General features: G+C 28.6%; 1 protein-coding gene and 1 non-coding gene across 2 annotated transcripts; both read left to right on the forward strand.

Annotated features, from left to right (window-relative positions):
- Positions 1 to 549: 549 nt before the first annotated feature.
- LOC116403031 lies at positions 550 to 672 on the forward strand. The gene has a single exon (XR_004215761.1). It is a non-coding gene; the product is annotated as a U6atac minor spliceosomal RNA (small nuclear RNA).
- Positions 673 to 8,195: 7,523 nt separating this feature from the next.
- Positions 8,196 to 15,194, forward strand: LOC101222417 (GDSL esterase/lipase At5g37690). Its single transcript, XM_004145801.3, has 6 exons — positions 8,196 to 8,513; positions 8,608 to 8,735; positions 10,430 to 10,556; positions 12,957 to 13,069; positions 13,404 to 13,653; positions 14,786 to 15,194. Exons 1-6 carry the CDS (start codon positions 8,234 to 8,236, stop codon positions 15,010 to 15,012), a joined length of 1,125 nt encoding a protein of 374 aa, XP_004145849.1. The 5' UTR covers positions 8,196 to 8,233; the 3' UTR covers positions 15,013 to 15,194.
- Positions 15,195 to 16,949: the final 1,755 nt, after the last annotated feature.

Here is a 16,949-nt window from a genome sequence, read left to right on the forward strand (position 1 = left end):
TAACATCTTTCTTATACACAAATAACTCTTGAACTCAACTCTAGTTTTCGTAAATCATATTTTTTCTTTATGATTTATTAAATTTTTTAAAATTTTATTTCAGTATCCAATCACACCATAAAAAAGATTGGTGGCGACGCCTATTTTGTTTTAAGACTAATACTTTTAATTAAGGATATTGGTCGCCTTTAGAAACAAATTGAGCAAAATTTACCAAGTAAACGTGGGGACGAAAGAGGGCAAAAGCTCATCAACACAAAACAAAAATAAACATTATCAAATAGGACCAAAATTTAGTCCCACATTTTAGTAATAACAACTCAGAAACTCTGGAAATAAAATGAGAGAAACAAAAAACAAAAATATAAACATCTAAAAGAGAAAGAAAGTCACCAACTAGCTAATTAAACACACCAAGTAGAACCAAAACTTTAGTGTATAAAATTTTAGAGTAAAAACTCCTAAATCAACCCAAAGAGGCCAACATTGAAAGAAAGATAAAAGATGTGCGATTGAACATTTTAGGAAAAAGAAATTTAGAATTTGGCAGTGTTTGATTAAAGGAGAGATGGTTGGCATCTCCTGTGACAGGGTCGGGAACACCCTTCGGGCTTCCCCCTGTTAACACATATGGTTAAGGAATCAGGTTTGCAACTAGAGTCAGATATATGGAGTCATGTTGAAGCGGATCTTGCGGTGGAGTCTCTAACAATGGCTATCATCCACAACGGTGGGGGTTGGGAGCAGCTGAGAGGTGGGCAGAAAATTGGAAAAGTTGTGGGGAAGGGGAAAAGAAGAAAACATCGTTGGTAAAGGGAGAGAGAAAGAAAAGGAAATTTGTGGGAAAAGAGGGAAAAGAAAAATATGTAGGAATGGGTAGTTGTAGATATCTAAAAAAATGTTAAAGAAAATAAAACTAAACTTGACGTTTTTAATACTTCACAAATTTATAAGAAACATCAAGTATACCATTGGAAGCATTAAGTGATATTGTCTTATACGAGTGAATATAACAATATTTTTCAAATACATCAAAATAAACTAAAATATTCCAAAAATATAGCAACATATTGCAGTCTACTTATGATAGACCACGATACACAAAAATAAATTAATATGTGTCGATTTATATAAAAGTAGATGATATAGATTATCTTTATATTGGTCTATCACAAATAAATAAAGTGTGATATTTGTAAATATTTTATAAAATTACTTTATTTATGTCGCGACGTGATCGCTACGTTCAGCGGCCGACCTACCCGTTTATTTAATTTTTATAAATAAATAGTTTTGAAGTCGTCACCAACCCTATTAGTGTGTGATTGCTCACCCAAAAATGAAAAAAAAAAATGGTCTGTCTAAATTTAGAAATTTAAGTTCGGGAGTCAGTTGTGCGTAACCCAATTTTATATTTTAAATTAAATTATAGTAGTTCAAAAAACAAAGTTTTTTTATTTAGGTTTTATTTAAATGTCTTATGTTTATCAATTCATATCAAACAAAGTAAAACCCAAACATGAATTGATAGTTATGGATGGTATAGGAGCCATCAGAAAAATGAAATTTATTTTTGTTTTAAAAGATTTTTATTCACCTTACTTTGAAGATATAAGTGTGGTTGATGCTTAAAATTTTAAATTGTTCCTTTTAGTCCCCCAATTTTCAAGAATAAGTTTAAATGTTCATGCAGCTAATTAATAAATTAATTAAAAAAAAGTTATTTTAAAAAATATAATAAAACGATAAAATATTTACACGATATAAAACAATTTCAAAAACTGAAAAAAACCATAAGCCTACAATAAGACATACAAAAAATGCCACCGATTAAATTGGCACTCAACGTGCTTAATATATTTGATAAATGATCGTTTAGGTTTGACTATTTTCTGTAGTACACAATCGTTTAGATTTAGCTATTATTTGTACTTGATTATTTACATTCAATTGTTTAAATTTAGGTAGTCAAATCTAAACGATATTTTTCAAGATTTTTTGGCATAGGACTCTTTAGACTTGATCCCTTCAATTTGGCTAGCCAAATCTAAATGATTTATTTTCAAATTTTTTTAGTATACGATCGTTTATATTTGGTACACAATCGTTTAGATTTGATCGTTTAAATTTGGATATTCAAATCTTAACGATTTCTTTATAAGAGTTTTTGGTAACACAATTGTTTATATTTTATACATGTGATCATTTATATTTGGTATAGATTTGATCGTTTAAATTTGATTATCCAAATCTAAATGATTGTTTAAGTTCTTTAGTACACGATTATTTAGATTTGACTATTTTTTTTACGTGATCGTTTAGATTTGACTATCGAATATCCCAACAACTTTTTTCTTAATCTTTTATATTTGACACAAGATCTTAAACAACTAAATAACAATTTGATTTTTTAAAATTTCTTTTTATATTTGGTACATGAACTTGAACCAAATAACAATTTGAAAAAAAAATTGTAGAAGAAAAAGAAAAAAAGACTATGAAAAGGAAAAAAATCGTAGCAGATGAATAGAAGAAACATGATGAAAAGAAAGAGCAAATCTGGAATATTAAAAAAATGGCAAGGTTCATATGTTTTTTCATTTTGTTACACGAACCATAAATACTGTGCTCGTTTGTTATATGTATTAAAGTTAACCTAAGAAAAGCATGAAATTGGATAAGTAGATGATGTGGCAAGATAATTTGGAAAAAAAAATATTTTTTAGATACATGACACCTTCTCTCTTCTTTCACTATTACCACATTGTTTATTTAAGCAATTTTATGTTTATTTTTAATTGGTTTATTAGGTTGAGACAAACTTTTAAACTTATTCTTGACAACCTACTCAAACACTCAAACACTCCCATTGAAATCTCAAGGACTATCCTCACCTATTCTTGAAAACTTAGAGAGAAAGGCCTATTTTTCCTATTAATATTTAAATAGAATTCTCATGAAACATTTTTAAATAGTAAAATTAAAAAACAATAGTTAATTTACTTACAATAATTCTCTTATACGTGTGTTATGAAATTAACAATTAAACAATAATACAAATAATGTAAACATCGACGTGCTCATTTGTGGTTCACTAACAGTGTATCAACTTTTTATTAATTCATTATCGATTCCTTATGTAAACAGTTGTTAGAGTATGTTTACGAGCTTTAATTCTAAAAGAAAGAGAGAGAAACAGTTTCAATATGTATACTTAAGTTTTATATATATTGCAGCATGGGGTGGTTAGAAGTAGCGATTGTAACATTATGGCATGTATTTGAGAGATCTCTTAGTGGACTGTAATTCCTCTGTAACTAAATTCCTTGTTTGGATATAAACTCTTATTGAGACTCTAGACTAGCTTGGATGAGTGTGTATGAGATGCACTCAATGCGATTATGAGTCTGAAGATTATAATTAAGTATAGAATTCTCTTTTAAACTCTTTTATCGCTTTCTCTACCTTCAATGTCAAACCACTCACTTTCTCTCTCATTCCTCTCTATTTTTCCCATTCACCATCGGTATATACCCACAAACAAACTCTAATTTACAGTGTTAAAATAATTTAATTTTGATTAATGAATTCATTTTAAAACAAAAACATGAAAATCAAATCTAAAATATAAACAAACCTCTGCTCCTTCATTGTCCGCCATTAACTCATCTTCTTCTAAATTCCTCTTAGCTTTTGATCCTAATATATTATTGAAGAGATGTCTTGTTTGATGATACATTTTTTTGCAAAACCCCCCATTAAATAAACTAATGAATTCTTAACCCTACCTGTTCAATTTTTTCTAAATTTCTCCCTTCGTATATTCCTCACCAATTTCCTAATTTTCTCAACCCATCTCCTCCTCTCCATTTTCTCTTCTTTTTTTTTTTTCCATCCAAACACAATTTTTCTCTTGACAATCTGAAATACCAATTCAAAATAAACATATCTATATAACCACAAACTTCATCTATTTAATAATATATCAAAAACTACCGAGGGAGATTGACCAAACACACATGTGACAAAACTGCTCGCAACTTGAATAATAATGTGATATATTCACAAAATTTCTTCTACACGGTAGGATTATATAATAAATGTAAAACGCATAAATAATTATGTGAATAAACACAAAAAGCGTAAATAAATTTTATTAATCTCGTTGTTGAAAATAATGATGGAAGAAGCACCCAACGACACATAAGGTAGAACCTTTGTATAAAGAAAGAACAAATTGAATGAAGAAAATGAAAGGGAATTTAGATTTTCCTTTCTGAAATGTTAATTAATCAAATCATTTATAGTTGATCCCACCATTTTCCAGCTGTCAACTTTAAATTCATGGTCAATTATCAAGCGCCTAGTTTGGACTTGATTTTACCTGCAATACAAACACATAAAAAATCAAAATAACTCACACAAGAAAACAAAAAAAGATTAAAAGAAAAAAAAGTTGGAAGAAATAAACAATTAAATTTTCGTTAAATTTTGACACATGAGTTTTCCTTCTAAAATTTGACACATGAAATTTTTGCCTCGCAACTAAAACTGACCACACACAATAAAATTAACTATTGTCTTGATATAACAAAAAAAAAAAAAAAAACATTTCTCCAGAGACTGAAGACAATACCAAGAACTTCATTTTTCATGCAATCTTTATCACATATAGGATCACACAATTCGTTAGCAACGCCTTTTGTCATGCATTCTTTTTTGCACGTTTCTACACATGATTTGTATTGAGGCTCTAGATTGGATATTTCGTCAAACAAAATATTAGATTTCCTCTCAATCTCAGCATCCCTTTCAGCGGTCATGTGTGCCTTAGAGAATTGCAGTGATCCCACCACAACAATGGACATAAAGAAAACAATCGTAATGGTTTTTGCCATTTTTTAGTTTTATCTTTTAGTAATTAAGCCTACTTTTTTCCCTTATGGCTTTATCGTATGAGAAAACGAGGGAAGACCATTTTATAGCAATTTTCGTTGTTAAATTTAGATCATTGAGCGAAAAGTAGGTTTTTATCTCTCTATAAATATTTGTAACAAGTGGTGAATATTTGTTTGTTCTCTAAAAACCAGTTTTTGTTCCTTAATTAACACGTGAATAGAGGAAGAAAGGGTAACAATAGCAAATAAAGTGTCGGTGTTGACTAAATATGGTGTCTCAATTTAAAGGAGATCAATCAAAATAATGAAAACATATGTAGCTTAGATCGAGTGTGTAAACTCAAAGGTAAGGTTGACATTAATTTTATGGTTTCACGAACAAATTAAATAATTGATGTGGATAAATTAGCTTTACCAAAAATAAAACTATACTAATTATTTCGAAGTAGTCTTAATTATGTTGTAAAAAAACAGAAAAGAAAGAAAGAAAGAAAAAAGACGTGGTTTAATAGAGAGTGCAACGAGTCAATTATATAGAATTTAAACACAAAAATAATCATAAACATACCTCAAACCCCCTATGTGTTGAGGGCATTAATATGATTTAAATTTGACACAAAATAAAATACAAAAAAGTATCATTCCACTTCTCAGCACTTCAAACACTCAACACACATACACACATATAGGCTGCAACATATAATTATTAACACAAAAACCCACAAACATTGTTTTATTTAAAAAGATAACTTTGGTTTTCAAGGAGCGACACCATGAAGCTTAGTTTATATCGGTCCCAATACAATGGACATCAATAATCGTGGCTTCTTTCGGTTTGAAGTCAATGAGTTTTAAGCAAATTTGGCAAATTAACTTGGATATAAATTTTATAGCGATATCAAATTCTTTTAGAATATCATCCCCTAAAATCATGACTAACATAAATTCAATATTTTCAAATTATTTATAGTCATCAATATTTATTTTATGAGTTGAATTGAAAAGTTGCGTTGAAATATCTCCAAATTTTGAATTTTGAATTATATTCATCCCTAAAATCTTGCATTTAACATAATAACAACTTGAAATTAAGAAATATTTAATTTTATTTTCATTTGGCAGGATATTTCTGGGTTTGCCTACGACTTTCTTTTACGGTTGAGTTGCTTTTATTTTACTATTATCATTTAGCGTTATGTGTCATGGCACTACAACGTGTGAAGACTACGTTCGATGGTAGATGGATTAGATCTTTCCAATATATTGACTACCGCGTGGTTGATGTAAATGTTCCATGTTCATCTTCGTACTAAGAATTTATACAATGCATTCAAGGTAGACTTTTCCCATCTTCAGATCTTTCTGTATATCGGTTGACTCTTTATTTAGTACGGATGCAACAATTCAAACCTTGGCTTGTTCGAATTGTTGAAGAAAAGAACTTGTATTGGCTTAAATATGTTGGTTTTTTTGAATTTTTCCAATAATGATTTAGTGGTTGTCGCCACATGCCCGAGATGACGCGGAGCGACCGATGTCCTCAAAAGAGTTGAGTTCCATGACATCAAAATAAAGTAAACAATTTTTAAAAAATGGTCTGCGAAAAATAGAGATGAGTTCGGGAGTCATTTGTGTGTGGGCAAGGTATTAGCACCCCACAACACCCATTTAGAAAACGGTGGGCAAATTTCAAATCTCGAATTGAAAATAATTTTTTATTTATTTTAAAACTAATGTCTTATTTTACCCCTCATTACTCCAATATTTAAGCAATGATCTCATAAAATAAGTGGAATAATATTCCCTTAATTAGTCGATATATATTGAAGGAAACTTCTCACCTTAAGAAAATGAAAAATTATTACAATTTCTCAAAGTCTATCATGGGCTAGTCTTCGAATAAAGATTTTTTAAAAATATTGATTAAATTCTTTTTTTCTTGAGATCAAATTTCGGACTCCCAAAGATATTGATCCTTCACCTTAAGAATTCTAGGAAATCGGACTCCCAAATTTCCTAGATTCCATCATAGTATTTTTCTTTTAGCGAAATAAAAGTGTGTTGCTAAAAAAATTGATTAGGATGACTTATGAAGTATAAATTTATATTTTAAACTTTTTTAAAAGAAAATTAAAAAGGATAGTTTCAAAGTAAAAATTTATAAACGGCTAAAGAAGAAAACTTAGGAAATGATTCAAAATTAGGTCAATAGGAAATAATGCGCAATGAAATCAAATGTATTATACAACGAATTAAGCAAGTAAGATAAGATTTTGTTTTGTAAAAAAATTTTGGGAATCAAATCTTGGACTCCGAAAGAAACGATTCCCTCACCTCAAGAATTTAGAAATAACGAACTCCCATATATTTTTAATTGCGTCGTCGAAATTTTTTTAGAATGGTAAAATGTAAAGATAAATATGATGTAAGAAAAAAAAACAATTAACTGACATAAAATACCGTTGCAATATTGGAAAGCATAAAAGAAATATTCATAAATTTAATATTACATGATAATAAATATTATGCATGCAAGAAAAACAAGTTAAAATAAATAAGAAAAAAAATAAAAATCATCACCAACCAAAAAAAGGATAGAGGAAAGAAAGGAAAGTTTTTTAAAAAAAAATTAAAAATGATAGTTTCAAAGTAAAAATTTATTAAAACTGTCAAGTATAACAAAACTGCAGGGGTCAAGTAAGGTTGTTTTTGTAGTAGTGTTTGTCCACGAGCAAAAAGAGAATAAATATCATTAGACAGACTGATTTGGAATATAATAGGGCGCTCTAGGATATGAAGTTTATATTTTGCACTTTGAGTCAAAATTGTACATAACTACAAATGCTCAATATTATGAAAACACTAGAGAGCTTTCAGGAGATCTTTCGTCCTTGGACACTAGTTCGCTGACTGAACACACCCTATATATATATATATAAATACATAAATAAATAATATCGTAGACCTCTCAAATATATAAAGTTGTAAGGAAGCATATTAGTATAGTACAACAAATAATTACTATAAAAAGAAGGATGAAGAAAAAGGAAAACCTAACAAAACTAACATTTGATTTGTCAGTTGACCAACTTCAAGGAAAAGGAATTTAATGTTTATAGATGAAATTAAAAAGAAAAAGGAGAAGGTAAGCCAATATTTCAGCCTAATATTTCCTTGTGTCTCTTAAAATGGGTATGAAATGAAGCACCTAACAAACAATTTCTTGAAGAATTGGGCAAGACTTAAAAGAACGCTTAGATGCCAAAATTGGGATTATAAAATGTTGTTGTTTTATTAATTCCGAGGACCAAAAGATCAGTGATCAAATAATTGAAATGGGGATGATGATGAGATCAATGATAACAATCGGCCATGGCTTTGCAGCTTCAATGTTGATTGGTGGTGTGATGGTGTTGTTTGTTGGATTTAAAGTATGTGAAGCAAAATCATCTGAGTTGGTGACTTATGTATTTGGGGATTCATTAACGGAGGTTGGAAACAACAACTTTTTGAATTCACTGGCAAGGTCTGATTATCCATGGTATGGGGTTGATTATAATGGTGGTCAACCAACTGGAAGATTCACTAATGGAAGAACCATTGGAGATATTATATGTATGTTACGTTCTTTGGTTATAACCCTACCATGCATACATACATATGTCTATATATGTCTGTCTTTATATTAATAGTTGAATATAATTTGCAGCTGAAAAGCTTGGAATTGAGGCGCCACCTCCATATCTATCTCTTACTAAAGATGACGATAAACTCATTCATGGCGTCAATTACGCTTCCGGCGGAGCAGGAATTCTCAACGACACCGGACTCTACTTTGTAAGAATAAATATATAAAACATTTCTTATATAATTATTCATTCCAATTTTTACTTTTAAAAAATTACAACACTATATGAAAACAAAATATCATTTGAACACCATGTATTACTATTATTATCATCTATTATTCATAGTCTATGAAATTTTGGTGTATTTATAAATGGTTTTAACCATTTTTCTTTAACATAGCTTTAATTTAAACTTTAATTTTCATAAATGAAAATGCTTAAAGATAATAATAATAATACATTTGAACAAATTAAGGATAAAGAAGCTTAAATACATGATTTATTAAGAGCAATATGATTGAAAAGTGTTGTAGGGACAAAACTTGAACAAACTACTTATTAAAATTGAACATTTTAACTATAAAATAAAATATTTTTAGTCTGTTGATTTTAATTTTGTGTTATTTAGTATCTATTTGGTTCTTAGATTTTGAACATATTACACTTTGGTTTTAAGTTTTGAGTTTCATGTTTTATTAGTCTAAGCTTTCAAAATGCTACATTTTAATTTTGTTAACTTTGGATTTCTAGATGTTAATCTTCCCACTTAAATCTCCAATTTTCAATATTATAATATTAATGCAATATTAATTAATTTTAAAAAAATACTACAATTCATTTACTATTAAAATTGATTTCAAAATTCACGTCATAAAACACTATACCCTAAAAGCTTAAAACAAGTTCGTGTTTTGTAGAGAATTCAGTTTTTATTTTATGTTTTTAGATTCACTTAGTTAAGTGCATATATGTCTTTTGCATAAAATCTAGATTCTATTTTTAAAAACCGTTTTCAGTTTTTGTGATCCAAATATTGTAAATTTTTTTATTTTTCGTTGTTTTCAAAATTTGAATTTTACATTTTTAAATACAGAATTATATTAAATATATATAAAAACATTTAGAAACATACCACATGGGTATAACTTTTATTCATTTTTTTGTATAAATATGTAGTATGTTATGTACAATAAATTATGTAATAATATAAAACAATAATTATATAAAATTTTAGGTTAAATTAGAAGTTTGGTTCTTGGTGTTTTAAAAAGATAGAATTTAGTCTCTATCCATTATAATTATTATGGTTTGATAAAATAATAGAAAATAGTCTCGCTCTCATTAAGAACTAGTTACTAAGTTTGTCAAACTATAAAGACTATATACGAGGTTTTATCAAACTATAGACTAAACTCTAAATTTCTTCATAAAACATAGAGCTTAAAATATATCGTAAGTTAACCAAAATTTTAAACACAAATTCTATTCATAAATAAACTAGTAATAATTTATTGTTTGCTAAATCGGGATGAATAAGTAAGACAAGTTTTATAATTTATAAATATGTAATACAAAACACATTTAGACATTTTTTTTTTTTAGAATTACTTAGAATTCAATTTGTAAATTTGTATGAAAACATATAACACAACTTTATTGTCATTAAATATTTTGTTTTGAAATTTTGAAGCAAACGTACGCTTAAGATGGAAAAAGGAAATAAAGACTAAACTCAAAAGGGAATTATAAAAAAAAAAAAGTAATGTTTTAATAGATAGATATAATCCAAAATTGAAAATGAAATTGAAGGGTAAAATTGTAAATAAAAAAGTTAAGAAAGTAGACTTAAAAGAGAGGTTTATGAAGATAGACTTTATATAGAAATCACAAAACGTTTTCCAGATACAAAGAATGACGTTGGACGATCAGATCCAGAGTTTCTACCAAACCAAGAAGGCAATAGCAAGAAAAATTGGAGAAGAAGCTGCTCTTCAACATTGCAATCAAGCCATATATTTCATTGGAATTGGTAACTTTTATATTCCCTTTCTTTTTAGAATAAGTGTTATAACTACTTGGGGATTCATTATTATTATTATCATCATCCTAATTCATAATTCATTATAACTAATAATGTAAGGATGCATCTAATGTTATAACTAGACCATTAAAATTTACCCTAAAGAAAAAGTAACAAAAAGAGAAATCACAAAACAAACTTGGTAACCCATTTCCGTGAAATATACACCTACATCTTGGGGCTTTGTCCGATTGAGAAGAACATTCACTAGAGTATATGCAATGGATTACGGGTATACAACTTATTGTTGATAGGTAATCTTGATGAATGACAACATCAAGCTAGGTAATCACTTAGACACTCCCCTTAAGTAGTTGATACTTGATTGATTCTTTTGATGTTTCAAGACTCCCTTGCATTATTCAACTCCAGCACTAAAGTGTCGTTAGGCGAGCCTAACAACTACAGTTTCTCTTCTCAACCAATACTAAACAACTTGTCAATCACAAACTAACTTTGTTGTGATGAAGATCAGTAAGGACTCGTTTGACAATGTTCATATTTCTTGTTTCCCGTTTCTTGTTTACATTTCTTAAGAAACATAACTATTTGCTAACATTCCATGTTTCTCGTTCTAAAAAAAAAAGTAAAAATGTTTCCCATTTTATAAGGAATTATTGGAAAAAAAAAAAAATAGTTTCTCATGTTTAGTTTCTCAATTATGTTTATTGGTTTTTTTTTCTCAATTATTTTTATTGGTTTCCTTTTCCTTTTTCTCAATTATTTTTATCGATTTTCTTTTTTTTTTTCTCAATTATTTTTATTTGTTTTCTTTTCTATTTCTCAATTATTTTTATTTCCTTTTCCATTTTTCCACGTGATTTCCTTTTTCTTCTTCTTATTTTCATCTTCTTCATCAAATAACCACTCTCCAAGTGGTTTCCCTTTTCTTCTTATCTCCACCGTCTTCCCCAAATAACCATTGTCTTCCTCTTTCTCTCATTGTCTTCGTCATCTTCCTCCTCGCCTCTCATCGTTTTCCTCTACACGACGTCTTCTTCTTTGCTGGATTTGGGTTTTCTTCTCACTCTTCGTGCGGTTCTGGGTTTTTGCTGTGAGTTTTCGCCAAATCTGTGTTTTTGCCGTGGGTCTATGTCTTCCTCTTCGCTGTGGATTTTAGTCCTCTTCATCATGAATTTTCATCTTTCTCCTCGTCAGCTCTATCCTTCATATCTCAATCTTCATCTTGATTCTCATAAGATTACTAGAAAACCTTCCTATCTATGTTTGATAAAGTGAGTAGTGTAATGTTTTTAATTGAATTATATGTGAATAAAATAACATGAATAAAAAAAAAACTGGAAGAAAATAAGGAATCAAGAAATATTTATCAAACATATTTTCTTTTATGTTTCTTTTTTTCAAGAAACAAGAAACAAAAACAGTTATCAAACACATTTATGTTTCTTGTTCTAAAAAAAATAAGAAACGAAGAGTAGGGAACAAAAAACAAGAAACAGAAAATAGAAAACAAAAACGTTACCAGACGGATCCTAAGTTAACACAATGTCTTTGAATGTTTTTCAACTTAGCAAACCATAGGCAGAACGCTTTAGGAGTAGTACTAAGCAACACAATCAACATTATCTATCTTTTTCACAAACAAAACAAGCAAAGCAGCCTAATAGAAAAAAGACCTACTAACCAACAACCAAAATACAATCAATCATCCTAATGTCAAGATCCTATGACTAAAACAATAAGAAAATAGTTCAATAAGGAAAAAAATAATAGAAGAGAATTTTTACAGCCAATAATTCAAAAGTTGACAATAATTTAATAAAACTCATTTAGTATCTATTTCATTTTTTTAAAAAAAATTAAGTCTATTTTCTTCCTATGTTTTAGATTATTTTGGATCTTAAATACAATGTTTGAATTCTTAGGCAAATTGCAAGAAAAGTTTTGTTTTGAAGAGAAACTCTTGTATGGATAGAAAAAAACAAAAAGAATTAAAATTATTTACAAAATATAGCAAATATTTTAAAATTTTGGTTCTACATGAATTTTTAAACTATTGGCATAACATAATATAGGTAACAAAAAAAAAAAAAAAAAACCTAGAAGTATATAAGTAGTAGCTTAATTTTAGAAAAAATGGTTAGTAGATGGGACTTTAAATTTTGGGTTGTATGCGTTTGATATTTAACCTTTATCAAATCACTCAAAAACATAGTATTACTGTATTGATTTCTAGTGGTTAGGGTTTTTAACAAAAAAGGGAAAAAAAAAAGAAGTGGATCCAATACTTAAAGAGTTAAAGTTAAACTTAGTTAGGATGAAATTGATTGGTTGAGGTTTTGAGTTTGAAAGGCAATATAATAAATTTGGAATTGTTTTGAATGGCAGGTAGCAATGACTATGTGAACAATTTCTTACAACCATTTTTGGCGGATGGACAGCAATACACCCATGAGGATTTCTTAGATCTCTTGCTTTCTACGTTCCAACAACAGCTTACGGTTAGTCACAACCACCAACAGACACACTCACTACTTTTCTTTTTTACTTTTTCTTTGAGAATCTTCAAAACATATAAAGCGTAAAGTTTCTATAGAATTTTGTGTGACAAGTGGAATATATGTTTTTGGTGTTGTGAGTTAAGGAATATGTGTTTTACAACAACTCACCTTTATTGGTTTTGCTTTGGACAAAGTCACAAAAGAAGTTTCAAAGCCACAGCATAGAGTAGTGGTTATGGCCTTCTTTCTTTTAATACAAATTAGAAGAATAATTAGCAATATATATATATATATATTGTGAATTAAGAATTAAGGAATATATATATTGTTGTAGAGGCTTTACGAATTGGGTGCAAGAAAAATGGTGATACATGGGCTAGGGCCATTGGGATGCATTCCTTCACAAAGAGTGAAATCAAGAAAAGGGCAATGCCTAAAGAGGGTTAACCAATGGGTTCAAGATTTCAACTCCAAAGTCAAAACACTCACAACAACTCTCAACAAAAACCTTCCAAATTCACATCTTCTCTTTGCAGATACCTATCCTCTTGTTCTTGACCTCATCACCAATCCTTCAGCTTACGGTAATTTATTTTCCTTTCATTATCCACTCCATTAGTTACCTCTTTTTAATTTACTTATATGTTACCTATGTAGTCCAGAAATATGATCCATAATTGGTGGATGTTGGCTTCATTAGCTAAACACCAATCATATCACTCAAATTGTTTTCTAAAACTAGAGTGAGAACAATAACTATACACATTTATGTACATTTAACTTATTTGAGAGTGTAACAACTAAAATAAAATAAAATAAAATAAGTAGGTAAGTATAACATGTCGTTAAATAGTTACTAAAAGATATTGAATTCATTAGTTTACGTACATTTTATTGGCTTTTAAACTACATTAAAGTTTTTTGATGCATGTAACACAAATTAACCTTACTATCTTTTCAAATATCACAATCTATCAAATTGTTTACGTCCTATTTGTCCATAAGCTAAATAATCATTGAAAACTTTAGAAGAGGTAAAAGAGTATAAATACCAAGAAAGTGTAAATGTAAGACAAAATATGTTTGCAGTGATAGCATAACCTAGTCACCACGTGCGCCGCTGCCGTTGTCCATCCGGATGGATAACTTGTCCATTTGACTTTCTTGTTGGTTTTTTGGTTTTGATTTTTACTTCAATTCATCTTCGACATTTGGTATCTCGGAAAAAACCACCCTTTGGGCAATTTTCTTTTATTTTAGATCAGTATATAAATTGACATTTGACGTTCTTACTTTTTTTTTTTTTTTTCAAAGACACTTCTCTAAATAGAAAAACAAACTCCATAATAATTGATTTTTTTTCTTAAATAAAAAATATACATGCAGTTTAATAATTAAAATACTAAAAGATTTCCAATAAATTTATTCATACGGATATACCATTGGTTTGGGTCGGTTTTGATTGGCTCTTGTAATAAAAATGAAAGAAAATGTTAATGAAAGCTTTAGGTTTTTCTTTCAAATACAAACGAAGAAAACCAAAGAAACCTTTTGATAGGTTTGGATAAGTTTGGTATTTTTTGGTTGCACACATTAACTTTTCTAATTACTAAGATTCAATATACATAATTTAAGTAGTAAGATTGGAGTTATTTATAGAGTATATATATGTGTGTGTTTAAATATATATTAAATTGTATTTTGAATTATGATAAGGTTTCAAAGTATCAAATACATCATGTTGCAATGTGGACACAAGCATTGGAGGGCTTTGCTTGCCAAACTCAAAAGTATGCAAAAATAGAAGTGAGTATGTGTTTTGGGATGCCTTTCATCCTTCTGATGCTGCCAATTCTGTTTTGGCTCATCAACTCTTTTCAACTTTATTCTCTTCTTTTTCTTCTTCTTCTCCTCCTACACCCTCTCCTTCCCCTTCCCCTTAATATTCCAATTTATAAAATAATTGGCATCAACACTCCCATGTTTTAACCTACCTGAAACCCCCCTTCCATATTTTAATTATTTTTCAGCTGTAACATCTCAATATATATATGGATGTAAAATTTATGTAAGACAATAATGTTAATACAATCTTGAATATGATCTATTTGGCAGTTGGACCTCACTTTGAATGTTCACTCCTTCCTTCAAAAACTAAGGATACCATAGTTATAGCCTTATAATATTTGAGGGCAATTCTTTCAATAATTAAAATGACAAAACTGTTAAAGCAAATTAATTGTTTAATTTTTCGTTTTCTATTCCTTTCAAATTACCTACAACCGAATTCATAGTAACAAAGGATAAGGCCCATTTTTTTGTTATTCAAAAAGCCCAAAGCAGCCCAAAGCTGGCCCAAATCTCATCTTTACTTTTCCAAAATGTTGGATAGATACTAATCAACTTGAAAATAAGCTTGTTTACCTACTGACGTGTGGACTGACTTCGTTTATGTGATTTTCATGTATGTTATGAAATTAATTATTATAATTTATTTTTGTCATTTTTATAATAAATAATGCACATACTAAATTTCTCATTATTAGTTAGTGAGACTATATATATATGGCAATTGACTATAAGATTTTATACTAATTTTGCTCCCTCCCAATGAAACTTAAAAGTGGACTTTATGATCAATGTTAGGCCATGGTGATTTAAAGGAAATAAGATTAAGATATGTTATATTATATTACCTTTTAAAAGACATGGGATTAACTGTAGTTTTCAATCTTTTCATTGGTCCTCAATTTTATCTTTTGGTTTTTGGTTTTTATTTTTTTTCTTAGAAAGAGAATGTTTAAATTTCTGGAACATTCCTCCACAAAATTTAAAATATTACTCACCACCACATCATTAAAGTATTATTATTTAGATTTAATATTGATTTTGAAAGAAAAACTAAAAACATACCATTAACTTTTAGGAAATTCTTGTAAATACCATTGCTGAATATATATATATATATACATATATGAAATATAAAATATAAAAAATTACAAGTTATATAATATATACTTATGGAAGTCCTCTTAAAATTAGAATTTTATTTTTTTTATATCTTATAAATATTTTTGTTCATCAAGCTATATTTGAATTTTTAGATGTAATATATTATTAATTGTACTTTTTAATATTAACTTATTACTCTTGAGTTTCCTTATGAAATGTGTTAAATATATGTTGATTTGAAATACAAATTTGTATCAACAAATAGGGTTATATGTTAGCATAAAAAAAGTGTTAGATTGAATACTTCCTTAAATCACTCCTTTGGAAATTATTATTGTCTTAAAGACAATATTAAACAATGTATACATTCTATTATAAAGTGCAAACCTATAAACTTTCTAAATAAAGAGTAGGGAAAAAGATAATAATAATAATGGAGAGGATGATGAAATTTTTTATGTTAGCATTACCTAACCATATTGGCTACTTTGGCCTTCATTTTTTTTTTTAATTTTTATTTTCCCAACTCCCTAAGAAAAACCAATCATTTCATCCCAAACAAAAGGAAAGGTTTTTTTTTTCTTTCTTCTACATTCCTTTTATTCAATCAAATACATAATTAGAAGAAAGAAAGGCCTTAAAAAGTACACATTATTTAATTCCCAAATGTGTTTGAGGAAGCATCATTAGGATAGAAATGGAGAGTTGGCAGTGGCCAATTGATTATAATACAACAAAACTTCAAAAGGAGACAGAAGCCCCATTACCAAATACACATAAAGTGTAAAAATGAAAATCGATATGTGTCGGGATGCTATTTGTCCAGTTGTTGAGCAAATTGACCAATTAGAATATATGGGATATATCCTCCAAAACTTATTGTCTTCACCTTTTACGTTGATTTTAGACCAGAACTAATCAGAGATAC

The sequence above is a fragment of the Cucumis sativus genome, chromosome 3, assembly GCF_000004075.3.
Source record: "Cucumis sativus cultivar 9930 chromosome 3, Cucumber_9930_V3, whole genome shotgun sequence".
Taxonomy (NCBI): Eukaryota; Viridiplantae; Streptophyta; class Magnoliopsida; order Cucurbitales; family Cucurbitaceae; genus Cucumis; species Cucumis sativus.